The sequence below is a fragment of the Mesoplodon densirostris genome, chromosome 5 (genome assembly GCF_025265405.1).
Source record: "Mesoplodon densirostris isolate mMesDen1 chromosome 5, mMesDen1 primary haplotype, whole genome shotgun sequence".
NCBI classification, from domain to species: Eukaryota; Metazoa; Chordata; class Mammalia; order Artiodactyla; family Ziphiidae; genus Mesoplodon; species Mesoplodon densirostris.
In genome coordinates, this window is record NC_082665.1 from 107,919,961 (window position 1) to 107,939,927 (window position 19,967).

A 19,967-nucleotide genomic window follows, 5' to 3' on the forward strand; every position below is an offset into this window, starting at 1 on the left:
TTTTCAAGAGTAAATGAGAGTGACAGGAGCATGGACACAGTGGTTCCCAGCTCTTATCCACCCAAATCAAGAAGGGCTGAAAGGCTAATTCATAATTCACATTGACCCAATCAGTTCTCACAGTTGCCTTGTTCCGATCCTGAAAGAAAGCCCCCCATCCCTCCACTACCTGGTATTCACAGCCCAGCCCAGAACTCCGAGAGCCGCATGTGTGCTCCTGCAGTTCTGGAATGGCACTCCCCAGGCAAACTCCCTGAGAGGACCTGGAACGAGGACTCCACTTTATGACGGAAGCAAATGGGACGCAGAAAGATGAGGTGACCACCAAGATCACGGGTGAGCAGGACTGAAACAAGGATCAGGCATTTTGTGTGGCATTCTGAAGCCTGTCGGCCAGATGATGTGCAGGAAAGGCAGGCGACGGGGGCTCAGTTCTTGCCTGTAACTGAAGCATCTCTTGCATGCACCACCCGATCCCAACTCAGCCCAACCCCCTCCAGCACTCTGCTCCCACGTGTTGGTGTAAAGCTCTCCCCCCGCCCCAGCAGCATCAAATGTGCCTCTAGTTGTGGCCCCTGAAGACTGGCAGAGCAGGATTGGGGGTGGTTCTCTGGAATTAGTGAGATCATCACCTTTAGAGACAGATGCTGTCAGAGACCTGTCAAGATGAAATCTAGCAAAAACCAGATTGATTTTAAAAGTAGGAAATGTCTCTTGCAAATGTTTGGCTTCCCTGGATTCCTCTTTTTCTCTACTACTCTGGAGAGAGCCAGAGCCCATTCTGTCCCCTGCTGTCTTTGTCCATCACAGAAGTCATGCCACCACTCAACTCTGCTGGGACACAGAGGGACTATGGGGATGCTGTGGGGGAAGCCCAAGGGGTTGATCCTTCTCTACTTCCCAAAGTCTTGCTGGAATGACTCTGGTGTAGCACTCAGGTTGCTCAGGTTGAAAAAACATTGGACCAAAAATAGGATAGCCCAGTCCAACCTCAGCTCTCACGTTCTTTAGCTTTGTGGCCACTGACACGTCAATGAAACGCTGGGCCCTAGTTCCTTATGGGCAATGGTAAGTGGAGAGTTATTGCTGCGATTAGTCCTGGGAAGTGCCCTGTAGCCTAAAGTCGGCAGAACTGCTATCTAAGAGCCAGTCCTGCCACCAGCATGCCTTGGCCACCTCCCGTTACCTCTCTCGGTCTCCCTTTTCTCAGGGGAAAAAGAGAGGATTTGATGAGACGACCCCTCAAGTCCCTTTTAGTTGAAATTGTCTCATTCTGTCTCTTGCGCTGCATCGCACCTCAGACCACAGGACCGGACACTGAGAATGGCCCTCAGGGTGCAGCCAGCCCAGTGGTTGTCCATACCTTACCTGTCCCACACAGAGGGCGGGCCCAGCACAGCCCATCAGTACCTGGGCTGGGGTCTCACCTGCAACAAGCCTGCCGGGTGCAAAGGCCCCGGGTGCTCCACCACCGTCTGCCCCTACCTCAGGCTCTCCTCCAATCTGCACACTTTGCAGGTGAGATAAATGAGCACCGAGAGGGGAAATGATTTACCTACATAAAATTCTTTCATGGTCTCGATGCAATCCTTGTTCTGCACTACTCAGAATGTTTTGTTTTTGTTTTTTCTCCAGCACACTTGCTGTGGGAGAAATTCCAGCTCTTCTTAGGGAGAAAGTGTAAGCATTCTTTCTCTCCAAGTCATGAGACTTCTTGTTCGGAATTCCGGGTTGTCCCATGGCAGCAAATTATTTTACGTAACAACGGGAACTCTTGTTTCCGACAGCGTTTCACGAGGCTTGGGACGTGCTCAGCATTCTGCCCGTGAGGCAGCGCTGATAGCTGGGCTTGGAGCAGGACCAGGGTCGAATAATCCTCCCCTTTCAGCTTCTCTGCCGACTCTTCCCATTGTACTCCAGGAGACAGGCGGTGGGAATGTAACTGCAGCTGTGTCTGCACTCGGCCAGTGCATGAATCAGGGGCACTCCTTCCTGACCTCTCTCCTCAACCCCTCTCCTCAACCCCGAGGCCGCGGCTCAGGTTATGTCACCGGCTTTTGTTTATCTGCCTTTCAAGTTTTCCATTCAAACTATTTGTTTCAAAGTTCAAAGGTTTCTGAAATGGAGACTAACTAAAGCATCAAAGCACTGACAATTGCTGAGTATAAATTATTGTTCTCCTTAGGCTCACTCCCTTCACTTGGGAGAGTCCTCAGCCTTTGTTTTATCTTGAGGACAATGGTAGCCCAAAGAGGACCGGGTTGGCTTATGTATTACTAGTATTTTTTCCTAGTCATTTGTTAGTTGAACAAAAAAGGAGTGAGAGAGGTAAAGATGAGTGCACATGGGAATAGTCCTGAAGGCAGGCTTTCCAGGTCCTGTAGGATTTTATGGATGGCGTAAGAATTGCCCGGGATGGACAGAAGGAACAAGGGACATGGGGTGGAGATGGGGGTGGAAGAGGGTGGGATAGCGGCAGCTGTCAAGAGCAGCTTTACCTTGATGGAGGCCCCGGCGAATCTGGCCAGCTGTTTAATGTGCGCCCCTTTCTTCCCGATGATGGCACCCACAGCCTGGGTTGGGATGAAGAGATTCACAATCTCCTGCTCTGGATACTGGAAGGACAGGACAAGACAAGACAAGACAGACGACATCATTCCTACCGGGGCTGCTCCTTCAGGCACTCAACAGTAACGGAGCAATGCCCGGATGCTGCCTGGGATGCTTCTGGGGCCTGGGGCGCTGCAGCGGGGAAGCTGGAGGGATGAACTTGAACAGGATCCACACTAACTACACAACCACTAGAGTGCAAACTCCTCCTGAGCAGCTCTGAATTTGCTGGACACAGCAAGCTGTCTGTCCACGGGCCTTCTGTCAAGTTCAAATGTGATGTGTATTTCTCCTGTGTCTTCATCCAAGCTATTAAGCACACCTGGCCTGAGGCACTTTGTTAGCACAAATGGAGAGCTGCCCTCCCACCTAGTGGGCAGGAGCGGCATTTTCACTGGAGGTGAACTCGGTTCAAGATGAGACTGTAATTAAACCTGCCCTCAACAGGCCACGAGGGGATGGCCTAGAGAGACACAGGCAAGCCCGCCAGGGGCCCTTGCTGTTCTTGTCTGTAGGGGTCTGTGGGAAGGACACGGCCCACTTGCTAGACTTTGTTACAGAACTTTGGAGACTCTGCCCTTTAGCTCAACACCACCTCCTACTCCGACCTGCTGACTGCTCCTCTGTACCGGTTTCCAGCCACCTGTGGGATCTGTGAGCTCCAGCAGGATGCTGAAGGGCCTCTGAGTGCACTTGAGTGCTGGGTGGTCTGGTGTGCTGATGCCCTGCAATGTGTCACTCCCAGGACAGCCTGGAACCAGGGGACCCAGCACGCACACCGTGAGCACGCACTGGTCAGTCTGCCAAGGACTGAGAGGCACTGGCCACAGGAGAGGGACGAGTGGCAGATGGGGCTGAACTGTGGGCACTTACTGAGTGATGATGCGGGAACGGGCCGAACTGGTGAGGGGGGTACAAGCTGGAGAAGTATCCGGAGTGGGTCTGCAGCAGGAGAGAAACGGTCAGTCAGCAGAGCCCATAGGGCCGCTCACCAAACTCAGGGAGGCAAGACTCCCACACACAACAAAGGCTCCCGGCACCACCACCGGGCCGCGCTGTCCTAAAGGCACACCTGTGCCTCTGCAGCTCAGATCTCTGCTCCCTTCCCTCACGGAGCACTGGCTGGGCTAGATATTCATCATTTCCAAGCTGAGTCATGGTCTAGGCTTCCCAGGAACCCACCAGAGGAGGGAACATGCACACGCACTTCTTAACCTGCCCTCAGGCAGAGAGGAAGCGCCAGTGGTTTCTATTTTCTGAGGAATTATGAACCACAGATTAAAGGAACAGAGAGTGCCAGGACAAATCCAAGAGTTATTCTAAACAAGCAAAGTGTTCCTGGGAAGTCAGATCAGTGAGCGCCCAGAGAATCTCAGAAGGAATGGAGAGACTGAGAATAGAGAAATTGAAAACGAAACTGAGGAGAGAAAATGAATGAATAAATACATATTGTGGAGGGGGAGGCGGAAGCAGGGGACAGGAAGGCAGATGTGGTAGAAGAAAACAGAGCTATTAGGAAAGTAGCGTTAATTTTTAAAGTAGCTGCTTTATATTGAGTACCTACTGTGTCTTAGACATTGTGGTGGATACTTTATCCATAAACTCTTTTTTAAAAAAAATATTTTATTTTATTTTTGGCTGTGCCACGCAGCGTGTGGGATCCTTAGTTCCCCGACCAGGAGCTGAACCCATGCCCCCTATAGTGAAAGCGTGGAGTCCTAACCACTGGACCACCAGGGAATTCCCCATAAGCTCTCTTAATCCTCACAATAGTCCTGCAAGACAAGAATACATCTGCATTTATATATTTTATGGGCAGGACATTAAGTAGAGTCAGCAATGTCTAGTTCACTGTGCTTTACACATAAGGCCAAGTAAATGCTGACATGCCTATTACAGGAAGGGAGGTGGACAGCTCTGGGCACCATGGAACCAATCCCTGAGGGGCCGTCTAGCAGTGGTCAGACACTGACCAGTTGGAGGCTTGGAGTTAGGGGACCTAGCTTTCATTTGAGGGTCCTTGAGCAAATCTCCTGGTACCCTCTGTCTCCTGAATGTCCTGTTGGATTCTGAGTTCCAGAGCACAACCTTGCCTTCGGGCTCATTAGGGACAAAAATGAAACTATTCCTCTTTTTGAGTTTGGATAGTGGACTTCAGGGGAAAAGAGATGTGAACACGGTGGGGAACTTCCTCCAAGGGTGCTCTGAGTGTCCACAGCACCCGCAGGGGACAGGGCTTTGCCAAAGGAAGGGAACGATCCTGTAATGCAAGCCTCTGCTCTCCCGCCTTGGAAAGAGGCTGCAGTGACACGTCAGGGCCACAAGAGGGCGCCGTGAGATCACGTTCTTCTGGCAGACGTCCACTTTCGAAAGGAAGCTGAGTGAAGACGTTGGGCTCACTTGGGCCTGCCTCTTTCTTGAAGAGCATCAGCTCCAGACCCTTCTCAGTGCAGGTCCCTTTCCTGGGCCACGGCGGGTCAGGGAGAAGTCCTGCAGCTTTTCTGCTCAGACAAAGCTCAACCTTGGGGAAAGGATGCTTCTGCCCTCCTCTCACCTGGAGAGCTTTTCCTTCAGCTCTCAGCAGAAATAATTCTTTTGAATTGTGATTTGGCCTCAAAACAGACAAACCACAAGTGTAGCTCCATTCTGGGTTCAAATACTCCCAATATAAACACTGTATCAAATTTAGATCTACCACTTGGGTGAGGGGAGGGGATGAACTATAAAAGGATAAAAAGAAATAATTCCCCAGTCCTCTTTTTATTCATGAGTTACAGCTGGAAAACTGTTGTGGAGAAAGAACCCCAAAACTCGGCAATCAGGAACTTGTTTCTAGCTGAGGCTCTGTCATTAGCCTTTGTGTATATAAGTTGGTTTTTGGAGTCAGAAGACCCGGAAGACTTGAGTCTGAATCACTAGTTCTATACAACTTGGAATAATTTATTCAGCTTTTCTGAACCTCATCCACAAATGGATTAAAATAATATCCAGAGCTTACAATACTGTTGTGGGAGTTCATTCAATTGTTTACTCATTCATCCAAAAGATATTTGAGCAAAGCACTGCTCTAGGTGCTGGGGACACAGCTATTGAGACAGAAAGGGTCACGGCCACCACAGAACTCAGGTTCTACTGGAGAGGCAGACAAGCATGTGAAAGAAACGAACAGGAGGATATGAGGAAGGGTAGCTGCTGAGACGAGGAGTGGGATGGCAACTTCAGCTGGAGGGGTCTGGGAAGCCTCTTGGAGGAGGTGACCTCTGAGTTGGGACCCACGGAGGAGACGGAGCCCCATGCAAGGCACTAGGGAAGAGACATTCTAAGCAGGGTTCTGAGAGGTGCAGAGCTAGGAAAGGGGTTGGTCTGTTTGGAAAACAGAAAAGAGGCCAGTATGGTGAAAGCAACTGAGAGAACAGCCTGATGGGATGGGGAGGCAGGTAGTGTGAGATCACGCAGGCAGGGCTCTGTGGGCCTCGATTTGGATGTGGATTTGACCCAAAGTACAATGGATGCCCCTGAAGGACGTTACATGGCATTCATTCAGTGAGGTCACAGGAATGGAGAATCCATCATCAGGCACTGCATGGCTTGAACTACTGACTGTTAAATGAGTACTTATTTATCACTTATCAGAGCACACTTTCCATTCCCCCCACCCCCATGCTTACACGGAGTCCACAACCTCAGCTGGAAGGGGAGCTTAGTCATAATGATCAAAAAGTAACCTGTTGATGACTTAAATAAATGTTCTCTTTAATGGGAAAGCAGGGTGTAGCCAGCTGACACACTGGGGCCCCAGAGTGGGGCGGGCGGTGTGGAGCCACAGCCCTGAAGTGGCAACTGGGCTTTTACTGTCTCAGCTTGAGGGTCCCCAGCTATTGTATGAGGGAGAAGCTACTTTACTTTTGAGTGTTTCAAAAGAATTATGATTTGGGGTATGCGGGGGAGAAGAGGTTATGGTGAAGGTGCCCCTGCCAGGTATGGTCCCCCAAAAAGAGAGGCAGCAAGGGTGCAGGGGGTCACTATTATCCACTGGTTCATTTCAAATTCTGTTTGAGGGCAACTAGTGTCTGCGTCTCCTCTGTGCTTGACTGCGCTGGGGGTAGCAGAGGTGTATGTATCAAACATACTCATGAACATTTAGAATGGAATTCAATTTTAAGTTGGGCCTGCTTTTCCTGGAAGAATTGCAGGGTCCTCGGTTCCTAGCTGTTGTGTATGACCATTTGATGTATCATTTAGGTGATATTCTGAATCATGAAGAAATCAGGGAGCAGAAAGAGAGAGGGGTGTTGAAGGGGTAGTAAAGAGGGCAAGGGTCAGGCATATAAATTATGTCCAAAAATATAACTAGCTTCAGTGTGATGACAGAGTGATGTTATAAAGATGGCAGGTGCTCTCCCTGGGAACCAGGGATACGGACATGGGAGGAAGGGAGTGGACTTGGTCAGAGTCATGGGCAGAGCTATTCAAGATTCAGAAGGTGCACCATTCTATCCCAGCTTGTCCAGTGCCTCCTTCCAGCCCCTGCCTATCACCCCTGTGAGCTCTCAGAGGACCAGCTCAGAAGCTGAGGGGGACCAGGAATTGGTAAGCTAGCAAGAGGTGGAGCCAAGGTTTGAGCACAGATCTCTGTGTCTGACTCTGCATCCCAAGATCTTAACCCAACACTGCCCTCCTCTGGAACATTCCAAATTTATTAGTTCAGGTGGGGCCCTTGGTGTAGTTATGATAAGGCTCGCCTAAGGATTCTAATATGCCCTCTGCTGAGTTTAAGTACATGAATGGACAATTAAAGCTCATTGGACATATACAGTGAATCAGCAGTATGAAAGAGGGGAGCAAAGCTGAGCAAGGCAAGAAAATGACCTCAGTGAATTAATTCAGGAAAGAGGGAGACCTTTTTTAAAAAGTCTGCTTTATTTCTCAGTGAGATTCAAGAGGGCAGTGCTTTAATATGTGAGTAGACTGCTATGAGGGAAGCCAATCAGAGAACTAGATCGATCTTAGAAATTAAAAACATGACTTGTGGAGTAAAAACTCAATAGAAGTCATACAAATAGCAGCATGGACACTCTTGAAAAGCCAATCAGTGCACAAGAAGATTAACTCACGCAGAACAAAAGGAAGAACTCAGACATGATGAGCAGAGTGGGAAGATCTACTCTCTCTCCATAAAGTGGAAACTCCAGGAGGAAATGGAGTGGAGGGAAGAGAAGCAATGCTAAAATTAATTACAGACGCAGAAGGTTTTCCTGAACCAATGAAAAACTTGAATGTTCAGATTAAAGGGCTCTGAGTCAGATTTCTGATTTCCAAGGGTGTCAGTAAAATACTACAAAAGGCAAAAAACTTAGACAAAAGAAAAAAAAAGTTACCTACTAAAGAAAGAGAATCAGACTGGTAGCAACAATGTTTTCAGAGCTCTAAAGGAACTAAGACCCTAGAATTTTTAGATACCTAGTTGAACTTTCATTCACATGTGAAGTCGGTGGGGGGCATTTTCAGGTATAGAAAAGCTTAGAAATTATACTACTTACATAATTATTCCTGAAAAAAAAGTTGTTTGAGGAACTACTGCAGAAAAACAAAGAAACGAAAACAAATAACTCAAAAAATAAGAGGATATGGAATACAAGAAACCATCTGTAGTGAGCAAAGAAACCAGTAAGAAAAGTTTAGTTAATTCTAAATAACTGTGAAATATGAGATTGTGTATTGACTAAGAAAATTTAATAATTTGTACTAAAATTCCAGGTTATTTATGGAGTAATATAATAAGAATACATTAAACAAAAATCTGTTAGAAATAAAGAATTTGAAAAATCATAATCATAGTGGGAGAACAGTAAACTGCTCTCAAAATGTAGTAAATCATAGAGATAAAAATAATTATATAGAGGATACAAGCCACCAATTAAAAGCTTGATTTTACAGCCATAAACACAACTTTGAGTCCATCAGAGAAGGTACATCTTTCCAAGTGCCCATGATTTCCAAAATTGTATCATGCATGAGCAAGACCACAAAAATCAGAGATGTTCCAATAACATTCTTTGAGTACAAAATGTACAGGAAACAATTATAGGATAACAAAAAAGAAACCCTTAACTCCTTAAAAATTAAAAGAAAAATCCCTAGTAAATTTGATTAAGAAAAAGAAGAGAACGGAAATATACGATGTTAGGAATTAAAAGAGAGAGATATTCACAAGTTCGCAGCTTTAAAAGGCAACGGTTTGCTTTGCACAGCTTTGTGTCACTAAGTATGAAAAGAGAGATGAATACTTTCATAGGAAAATATAAGAAACTGAAAAGGTTATAAATGATCGATCTTTCTCCAAACAAAAGGTACTAGGCCCAGAATTTTTATGGATGGATTGTATCAAATCATCAAGGAACAGAAAATTCCTACATATTAACTTTCCCAAGTATAGTATAAGTTGACCATCTTTCCAATTCAACCTTTGAGGAAAAAAAAGATTGTTGAAACTGTCAAAGACGCTATAAAACTATAGTAACTGCAGTGTAGACAAAAAGATGAATGGAACAGAACAGAGCCCAGGAATATGACTCAGCGGGAATTAAGCGAACAACAAAGCTGCCATTTCAAATTGAGTGATGAAATGGTGCATTTCTTAATAAGTGACTTTCGGAAAACTGGCTATCTATTTGGAAAAAAATAACGTTAGATCCCTATCTCAGAGTATAAGTTAAGATAAATTCCCTGTGAATTATAAACTATGATCCCCCAAAAGCAACAACTAAAAATTACTGTAAGAAAACTTGGGAGAATATTTTATAGCCTTAGATGGCAGAAGGCTTTTTCTTAGCATAACATCAAAGCCCAGAAGTCCATAAAGGAAAACATCACTGATTTAACTATCTTAATTTTAAAATTTCTGCATAAATTCTGCTGAAGGGAAATGTGAAAATTTAAAATACATTCCCCTTTGATGCAATAATTGCAGTCTTAGAATTTACTTCTAGATAACTCACACATTTATGTATAAGGATATTCATTTTGACACTATTTGTAGCAGAGAAAGCCTAGAGATAACCCAAATGTAGAAAAATAGTATGCTCAGTAGAAAAATTACAGTAAATTTCATACAATGGATACTATGTAGCCATCAAAGAGAATTAGTTCTAAATATGGAAAGATGCCCATAGTAAGTAAAAAATGGAAACAAACAAATAAAAAACACAGTAATTCATTGTGTGTGGCATGATTCCATTTGTTTTGGAATAATATGATTATAGGATTATATATGCTCATAAAACATATTTTAAAACATAACAGTGCTATACTTCTGGGGAGTGGTTGCTGGGTGAAATGTGGGTAAGAGAAGGAAGGCTGAAGGGAAACGTTTACTATTTACTTCACACAGCAGAGTTCGACTGTTCAAAAAATATCTATTTTAAATTACTATGGCACAATTTGCAGAGATGTGGATGGACCTAGAGATTGTCATACAGAGTGAAGTAAGTCAGAAAGAGAAAATCAAATTATCGCTTATATGTGGAATATAGAAAAATGGTACAGGTGAACTTATTTGCAAAGCAGAAATAGAGTCACAGATGTAGAGGACAAACTTATGGTTACCAAGGGGGGAAGTGGGAGGAATAGGGAGATTGGGACTGACATATAAACACTACTAAGCATAAAATAGATAACTAATGAGAACCTACTGTATAGCACAGGGAACTCTACTCAATGCTCTGTGGTGACCTAAATGGGAAGGAAATCTAAAAAAGAGTGGATATATGTATATGTATAACTGATTCACTTTGCTGCATAGCAGAAACTCACATAACATTGTAAAGCAACTATACTCTAATAAAAATTAATTTAAAAAAGAAAAAAAAAGGTAAAAAGATTAAAGAAGCCAAAAAAAAGAATTTACTATGGCACAAGACACCACAAATAAAGCAAAGAGAAATGACAAGCTGGTGGAAGATATTTACAACATGACAAATGGTTAACAGCTTTAATATGTAATTAGCTGTTATGAATCATTAAGATGGCGGTAAATGACAATAGCAGCTAAGATTTATATAGCAATTACTGTGTGCAGGTTTTTACTTATTTAACAACCCCATGATATGTGTACTATTATTACCCCCATCTTATAGACAGGGACATGGAGACACAAAGAGGTTAAGTCACTTGCCCAAGTTTGTTAAAAATAACAAGTGATATAGTGCAGAGATTCAAACACAGGCAGCCTGACTCCAGAATCTATACTGCCTCTTAATAGACTGATGGGCAAGGGATACAAAAAGACAATTCATTAGAGAGGGAAAAAAATGGCCAATAAGCCCCAAAGTGTTAAATCTCATAATAGCACCCTTTAAAGTATCAGATTGCAAGGAATAATTACATTGGTAGTGAGTATAGGAGAAAAAAACCACCTCTCTGTCACATACCAGATAGGAAGGAAAAGTAGTACATTCTTTATGTATCAAAATTTATCAATATTTATATTTTTTATAGTTATATATAAAATTTATACATTCCTTGGCTCCGCAATTCTATTTCCAGGAATTTATTGAGAAAATAGCTGGATAAAAGAACCAAGATATATATACAAGGATTTCCATTGTAGAGTGAAAATTTGGAATACACACATATACACACACACACACACATCACCTATATATTTAATACATTATACATGTATCTATAAATTGTATATATACCCATACATATACATAGAAACACTGATTATTTCTAATTAAGAAAAAACTTGCACTTGTATTATTTGCTTCTTAAATACTTTGCAAATATTACTTTTATAACCAGAAAATGATAATAGTAATTTTCATACCTACATACATACATTAAAAGCTTCCAGAGTTGAGAGACCAATTTGTGCATGTGTGAGCCAGCTGCAAAGAGGTGCACAGACTTCCTGACCTTTGGTGCTAAGAGCAAAAGCTCTTAGTCACCAGCATTGAGTAGAGTTCCCTGTGCTATACAGTAGGTTCTCATTAGTTATCTATTTTATGCATAGTAGTGTTTATATGTCAGTCCCAATCTCCCTATTCCTCCCACTTTCCCTTCCCGCCTTGGTAACCATAAGTTTGTCCTCTACATCTGTGACTCTATTTCTGCTTCGCAAATAAGTTCACCTGTACCACTTTTCTATATTCCACGTAGAAGCGACAATTTGATTTTCTCTTTCTGACTTACTTCACTCTGTAAGAGCAAAAGCACTAGAGTTTTGTGATGCACAAAAGCAACCAGGAAATAACCTAGTTCCTTGAAATCTGAATGCCTTTGTGACAAGAAAACAATAATATTTTATAAGTATTTGAAGTATCCCCACCACCCCATCCTACCCTAGCCTTCTCAGGAGGCCTGGGCCCACTAGGGAAGCCCTCAATCCTGCAGTACAGGCTCTAGATTCTGCACAGGTGGGTGGCGATGGCCACCTCCATGCCTGCCCTGTGTTCTGCAGCTGTCAGAGAGAGGGGTCTGCAGGAGCTGTATTGTTTCAGATTTGGGGCAACTGTGTGCTTTGGATTAGAATCTAATCTTGACCTATGGGCTCAAGATCAGAACTACATGGCTTTTAGCTTAAAAGAAGAAATTTTATTTAAAATCTATTTTATAAAGAACAGAAACTATTTTAGTAAAATCATTACTATTTTAGTAAAATCATTATTCTACTGTTTTAGTAAAAAATCTCAGATGTGAAGGAAGCTTTCAAAGTGGCAAAACCTATTTTCAAGTTTAGAAAATATTCTGCTATCATATGAAAAGTTCTTTTTGTTTTAGTTCAGGGGTCTGCAAAATTTTCTGTAAAGAGCCAAATAAATATTTTAGGCTTTGCATACCTCAGGGTCTCTACTGCATTCTACTCAACACTGCCATCACAGCAGGAAAGCAAACAGACAGTACGTAAATAAACATTCACAGATGTATTTATTTACAAAAATAAGTGGTGGGCTGCCTCAGGCTGTCGTTTGCGGACCTCTCTTTTAGATTATCAATTTTAGAAGTGGTCTATTGTATTATATCTTTTTTCTCCCACCATTTACGTTACTTAGGTTGAGAGGCTTTTGAAGTTATCTTCTGTGGAGCAGTATGTACAGTCTTTCTCCCAAGAAATGAGATGTGTCTAAATGCCAGTTCATTGTACTGGGCTCGGTCATTTTCAAATCTCAGCAAAGATACGGGGACATGCACCTCTCATAGCTGTTCTCCCTCCTTAGAGCAGCTACATGACTATAACAGCTGCCATTTCCCTCCTGCCATATTCCCAGTTCCCTCTAACACACACACACACACACACACACACACACACACACACACGGCTCAATATTGGGCCCTATCCTTTAGTTTAAGGGAAAATGTATATAACTCTATGGTATGGAGATTTTAAAATGACTCAGAAGAGCTGTATATAAACAAGATGACAGAATGTGTATGTTTTTGTGACTAAGGATGTGGGTGCAAGTTCATGCCTGTATTTTGTTGACAAAACAGCACGGTGAGTTCATCCCACCTCTCTACAGAGACCCAAAGAGTTACTAGGAATTCGGACATTGCAACGCCTACTACACCAGAGACCACCTCTCAAAAGAAAGAAGTGGTTAAGTTAATGTTCTCCAACCTGATTCTTCCCATTTAAACAGTATAAACACTGGGAGAAAATTAGTTTGCTTAAAAAATAAGTAGTATGTGTGGAGAAGAATTAGAAATGAAAAAAAAAAGAAAGCTGTCAAGTATCCTGAGCCCTAATTTGGTAATTTGTTGATCCTGAATGATGCCTGAGAATGGAACAAGCAGAAAACACATAAAGTTCACATTTCTTCTGCCACTATTAATTATGATTCAAACAATAAATACTTACTGAGAATCTACTAAATGCCAGGCATTGTGCTAAGTGTTTAGAAGTCTAAACACTGTGTGTTATTTTCTTTTAAAAACTGCCTATTAATAGAATATAATGAATTTGAGTCATAGACACAGGTGGGAATTTTATACATGAGTCATCCAGGTACCCTAATATTTTAGTAGGTGAACAACACTCATGAAGGTTCTGATTTGAGCTAACAAATCCTTTTTTACAATGAGTAGGCTTCTAGCTAATGAATTTGCTAGTAGACTCTTTCTTCCCCAGATATGACATATACTATATGTTTAAGAGCACATACTTAGAAGATGATTTAGTAACATTAATCTGTCCATTAGGAAGAAGTCCTAAGAACTGTTGAATTCATTCTACAATCCCTTATGAGCACAGCCTCCAAATGAAGGCTCCGGCTCTGATTCAACATGGCAGAGAAATGCTACTGCCTGGAGGAGCGTATGAGCAAACCCTTGAGAGCTGAGCTACTTACAGCGAAAGGGTGGTAGGGGGGACCGGGGGGAGCTCCTCGGGGCCCTGCTGGCGGAGGCAGCATGGACAGTCCTGTTGAAAAGATGCCAAGCGCGCTGAGGTTCAACCCCGGGATCAGATTGGCTTGTTGCTGGGAATAAAAATGGAGAAAAAGTTGAGGGGAGGAGACCTGAGAGGTCCAGCTTGCCTGGGTCAACCTCCATCTCTTGTCTGGACGGCACCAGGGTCTCCTAATCAATCGGCTCCGCCCAGGGCCCGTGGACCTCTTCCTCACCCTGTTGCAGGGGTGAGCTCTCCAAACCTCAACCTGACTGTGGCTTTCCTTCAAAGGTTCTCTGCTGCCTTGGGAGTGTCTACACATCTTAACACAGCAAGCAAGGCTCTTCCTGGGGACCCAGGTCACCTCACCAGCATCTCTCCTGCTAACCCTTTACCTCCACTCTGCCCAGTCCTCCTCCTCTCTCCTCTGGACCCCCCCACACACTGTCTACCTTGCAAGAAATGTGCTTCTCTCCCTCCTCACCTGGCTACATCCTACTCGTCAGGTGGGTTGCACCTGAGCTTAGGTGTCCCCTCTTCGAGGAAGCCTTCTCTCACCCCAAAGGCCTCAGCTCAAGGTGCTCTCCTAACATGCCCACGTTTCCTTACAACAGCAGGCATCACATGGTATCTGAATGGCCTGTGTAGCTGCCTCTCCCCTTTTTACACAATTTCCTTATAGACAGAGACGGTCCTATTGAGTGCTGTGAGCTCAGTGCCTGGTACATAGTAAGTACTCAATAAATATTTGATGAATGAATATGTTTAAAACATATTAGATTAATAGTTTTTCCTAACTCTATCCAGGGAAAGATCAGACCCTTCACTAAGATACCACTTATGTAAACTCCATTATCCATATTCAGAATGGTTCACAACCTTGGCTTCTTTACCATTTAGTTGCCAGCTTCATGATCATCTCACTTGCTTATTTCACATTTAAACATGGGGATGCTCACGTAGGCTGCCCCTTCAGAGGCAGAGGGATGACGCAGCACCCACCCTGGCCTGTATCCAACCTGTCCCACCACTGCCCCCCTAACGCTAAGCAAATCTCTAACATTTTCTCTTTTCTTATCTGTGGCTCTAGGGTCACCCAGTAAGTTGCCTTCTTTTAGAATGTCTGGAATAGGAGAGCTAGGATCCTTAACCTTGATCCCATTCATGTATAAGACCTAGTAGTTTTGTTATTCACCTATCAATGCATGACTTTAGCACAGACATGAATGAACCTAAGTGATATATATGCTCAGGGGAGGATGTTTGGAGCACCCAGACCCTTTGTAGCATTTCCAGGTGTTCATGGAAAGAGCTGTTTATCATAAGAGATCAAGATCCCAAAAGAGAAAAATGAGATCAGTGGATGATACTTTCACAGACAAATACATACAAACGGGGGAGAAGTTCACATTGAAGTCTTCTCCTCGTGCCTCATAATTATGATGTGACAAGGGCTACTAAGGGGGGATTTGGGGTGAGGTGGGAGAGAGAGTACTGACCTGAGTAAGAAGGTCCTGTGGAAAGTGCTGCAGTGAGGAAACTGGGGCTGCGTTTAACCTACCTAGTCCTTCGTCAACATTTATTCTTCTGTGAAATGTTATATACAAAGTCTGGGATTTTCTTCAAAGTCATCCAAGAGGGGTGGGGATATGGATAAAGGTTCAGATGAAACGAAACAGGCCATGAGTTGATAACTGTTGAAGCTGGATTATGGGCATATGAGAGCTTATCATAGTATCCTTTCCTGAAAATCATTATCATAAAAAACAAAAAAATTTACTCCTCTGAGCTGAGTTTGTGCTTTGATTGATGGACAAATATTTTTAAGATTTTGAATGAACTTTAGAATGGTGTCTCCCCATTAAAAAGTTGGAACTAGTAGTAATAACAGGAAGAACAAACCCAAATCAGTCTGCTAGAAGTATTAGAGCTGAGGCAATACATCAGGGGCTTCCCTGGTGGCGCAGTGGTTAAGAATCCGCCTGCCAATGCAGGGGACATGGGTTTGATCCCTGTTCCGGGAAGATCCCACATGCCGCGGAGCAACTAAGCCTGTGCACCACAACTAATGAGCCTGCGCTCTACAGCCTGTGAGCCACAACTACTGAGCCCGCGTGCCGCAACTATGGAAGCCCGTACACCCTAGGGCCTGCGTGCCGCAACTACTGAGCCCATGTGCCACAACTACTGAAGCCTGCGCGCCTAGAGCCCCTGCTCCACAACAAGAGAAGCCACCACAATGAGAAGCCCACGCACCACAACGAAGAGCAGCCCCCGCTCGCCACAACTAGAGAAAGCCTGCACGCAGCAACGAAGACCCAATGCAGCCAAAAATAAATAAAGTTTTAAAATAAATAAATTAATTTAAAAAAATAAAAGAACAGATCAGTGAGAGATGAAAATCAGAAGTTATTTTTAAAGTATGTATTTTTAAAATTGGAAAATAGGGAAAAAATCTCACTTTTCTAACATACCAGCTATTTTGATTTTTATATATAGCCTTTCAGGCATTTTGTCCCATATTATTTTACGTAATTATAACCCTAGTTACATATACTTTTATATATTCTTTTCTTAATTAACAATACATCATAAGCAATTCCTCATTTTAAAATCTTCCAAGTTGTGATTTTATTGACTTCACACTATTTTGTCCAGTGCACTTATCATCATTTACTAGTTCGTTTCCTGATTATTCTAATGCCCTTGCCCCAAGAAGACATGAATAACTCTGCATACCTATTCTAAAGTGCTTCTTCACTTTCTGAATGGCAATTATTCTTAGAGAGGCTTGGATCCTGACTGAAAATACATGTGAAAACCAGTGGAGAAGAAAGCAGTAGGCACTTACATTAACAGCCAGCATATCATTTTCAAAGGCCTCACGCAGCTTCTTCATAATCTCTATTTCAGCATTGGCACAGGCCTCAACTGTGCCCTTCACAGTGATGGTTCTTTCAGGGTTGTATATGCTCAAATCCTGCAAGCTGGCCACCAGGAAAAAGAGAGAAATTTCCTTTTTTCAAAAGGAAAAATAAAATCCCAGAAGGATCACAAACAAGTCTTGGTGGAGGAGACAGGGAGAAGACACCACACACTGTGGCACAGAATATCTGCCATCTTATCTCAAATCTTTGTAGTGACTTAGAGCAAATCCACAGTAGAAAATGTTTGACTGGTAACTATTTATGTATTTGTTTTGATGGTGTTGAATATAATCATAGCACTTATGATTACATTCCCACTTTAAAGCAGATGAATGAGTTGGATATATCAAAATGCTCAAATTCTCCATTACTGGGCACAATTAATCTGAACAAGTGGCTTACGATGAGATTGTTATCTTGGTCCCTGTCTCGTGTTCAATTTTCTTCAAATTTCTGCCTTCTTTTCCAATCAGTCTTCCAACCAAGCCATTGTGGGCCAGGATCTTCAGAGGAATCTCTTCAGCTCTAAAAGACACAAGCAACATTTTAACATTTAAGGTGAACACAACGGTTGCCTCCCAAGAGCTATTACCCTCCTTTTTTCTTACAAATAGAAGCCATTTTTGTTTAGGTACCAAGTGACCATGGGCTTTATGAGATGCTGGGTCCTTCACTAACTCTGGTGTGTGAATTCTGATTAACACATGCCAAATCATGGTAATTATACTCCCTTGTTGTGACTGGTTGGAAATGGGTCCAAGAGAGAGATCTGGCCAACTAGGTATGAGAATAAGTCTGTTGGGTGATTTCAGGAAGGTTTTCCTTGCTCTTAAAAAAGGCACAACGGATAATGACATCAGTCAGATGGTAGACTAGGAAGCTACAGGCCCTCCTACTCCCACAGAGACACCAAGTTGACAACAAAAGATAGGCTAGACTATCTCTCTGAGAACTCTAGAGATCAGGTGAGAAGCTATAGCACCCAGGCTTTTATAAAACCAAAAAGGGATTCAAGTAAAAGGGGTAGGAAATTTTGTGGCATTTGGCATGCCTTTCATGCTCCTTCCCCTTACACAGTATAGCAAGGGGAAACTGGGAGGAAATCCTCCATACCAGGGATCCTCCCCTGGGACAGAAACAAAAGACTGGACCATGATTCCCACGTTCTGGCTTGCCTGGGGGCTGCCCGAGTGATTGGTTTCTGTCTCGCCTGACTTAGAGTTGACAAGCCTGGTGCCAGAGTCTGGAAGCTGCTGAAAACAGAGGTGAACTGTTAGAGCTGCAGTTCCATAGTCAGAAGCCAGAGGGTGAAAGAGATCAGAAATGGTTTGAGAGGTCCTAGAACCTCCAGCCAGACTGATTAGTGATGATCTTCTCCTGAACAAAGCCAGTATGCAAAGACTGTGAGAGGTGTTTTTTTTCAAATGCTCAAATCGCAGCAAAAAATTATAAGGCATATAAAGAAATGGAAACATGGCCTAATCAAAGGATCAAAATAAAACTCCAGAAACTGACCCTAAAGAAATGCAGATCTATGAGCTACCTGACAGACTTTAAAAGAGTGATCATAAAGATATTCAATAACCTAAAAGAGAACACAGACAACTAAATGAAATCAGGAAGATGATGCATGAACGAAGTGAGAATATCAACAAAGAAAAAGAAACTATTAAAAAACAACCTAACAGAAATAACAGAACTGAAAAACACAATAACTGAACTGAAATATTCATTAAAAGGGTTCAACAGCACACATGATCAGGCAGAAGACTGAATCAGCAAACCTGAAGATCAGTCATGTGAAATCATCAAATGAGAGGAGAAAAAAGAAAAGAGAATTTTTTAAAAAATGGAGAGAGGGACTTCCCTGGTGGCACAGTGGTTAAGAATCCGCCTGCCAATGCAGGGGACACAGGTTCGATCCCTGGTCCAGGAAGATCCCACATGCTGCGGAGCAACTAAGCCTGTGCACCACAACTACTGAGCCTGTGCTCTGGAGCCTATGTGCCACAACTACTGAAGCCTGTGCACCCTAGAGCCCGCACGCCGCAACTACTGAAGCCCGCGCGCCTAGAGCCCGTGCTCCACAGAAAGAGAAGCCCGTGCACCGCAACAAAGAATAGCCCCCGCTCACCGCAACTAGAGAAAGCCTGCACGCTGCAAGGAAGACCCAACACAGCCAAAAAAAAAAAAAAAAAGTGGAAAAAGGCTAAGGGACTTATGGAACATTATCAAATGGATCAAAATACATGTCATTGGAATCCTAGAAGGAGAAAAGAGAGATGGTGCAGAGAGTTTATTCAAAGAAAACAGGCAGAAAACTTTCTAAATCTGAGAAAAGAAATGGACATACTGATTCAAGAAGCTCCAAGAACATCCAACTGGGATAAACCGAAAGAGAATTCCATTGAGATACATTATAACCCAAGTGTCTAAAGTCAAAGAGAAAATCTTGAAAGCAGCAAAAGAAAAGTGATTAGTAATATATGAGGAAGTCTCCATAAGGTTATGGATGGATTTCTCAGCAGAAATTTTGCAGGCCAGAAGTGAATGGGATGACATATTCAAAGCACTGAAAGAAAAAACTATCGGGCTTCCCTGGTGGCGCAGTGGTTGAGAGTCCGCCTGCCGATGCAGGGGATGTGGGTTCGTGCCCCGGTCCGGGAAGATCCCACATGCCGCGGAGTGGCTGGGCCCGTGAGCCACGGCCACTGAGCCTGCACGTCTGGAGTCTGCGTGTCTGGAGCCTGTGCTCTGCAACGGGAGAGGCCACAACAGTGAGAGGCCCGTGTACCGCAAAAAACAAACAAACAAAAACTATCAACCAAGAATACTGCATCTAGCAAACTGTCTTTGAAAATGATGGGGAAATTAAGACTTTTCCAGATAAACAAAAGCTGAAGGAGTTCATTACTGTCAGAGCAGCTCTACAAGAAATGCTAAAGGGAGTCCTTTAAGTTGAAATGAAAAGATGGTTCAACATATGAAAATTAATCAATATAATACACCACATTAACTGAATGAAGGACAAAACCCACATG

General features: G+C 43.3%; 1 protein-coding gene across 3 annotated transcripts in view; it reads right to left on the reverse strand.

Moving 5' to 3' along the window:
• Positions 1-19,967, reverse strand: part of IGF2BP2 (insulin like growth factor 2 mRNA binding protein 2) — a 162,770-nt gene that overhangs the window by 12,223 nt on the left and 130,580 nt on the right. For 2 of the 3 annotated variants that reach the window (XM_060099256.1, XM_060099259.1), the window contains 5 exons: positions 17,329-17,451; positions 16,851-16,986; positions 13,962-14,090; positions 3,484-3,552; positions 2,499-2,615 (listed from right to left, as the gene is read on the reverse strand). In XM_060099256.1, coding sequence (XP_059955239.1) covers positions 2,499-2,615; positions 3,484-3,552; positions 13,962-14,090; positions 16,851-16,986; positions 17,329-17,451 — 574 coding nt within the window. The remainder of the gene's footprint in view (positions 1-2,498; positions 2,616-3,483; positions 3,553-13,961; positions 14,091-16,850; positions 16,987-17,328; positions 17,452-19,967) is intronic. The other variant, XM_060099257.1, reaches the window with a different exon arrangement.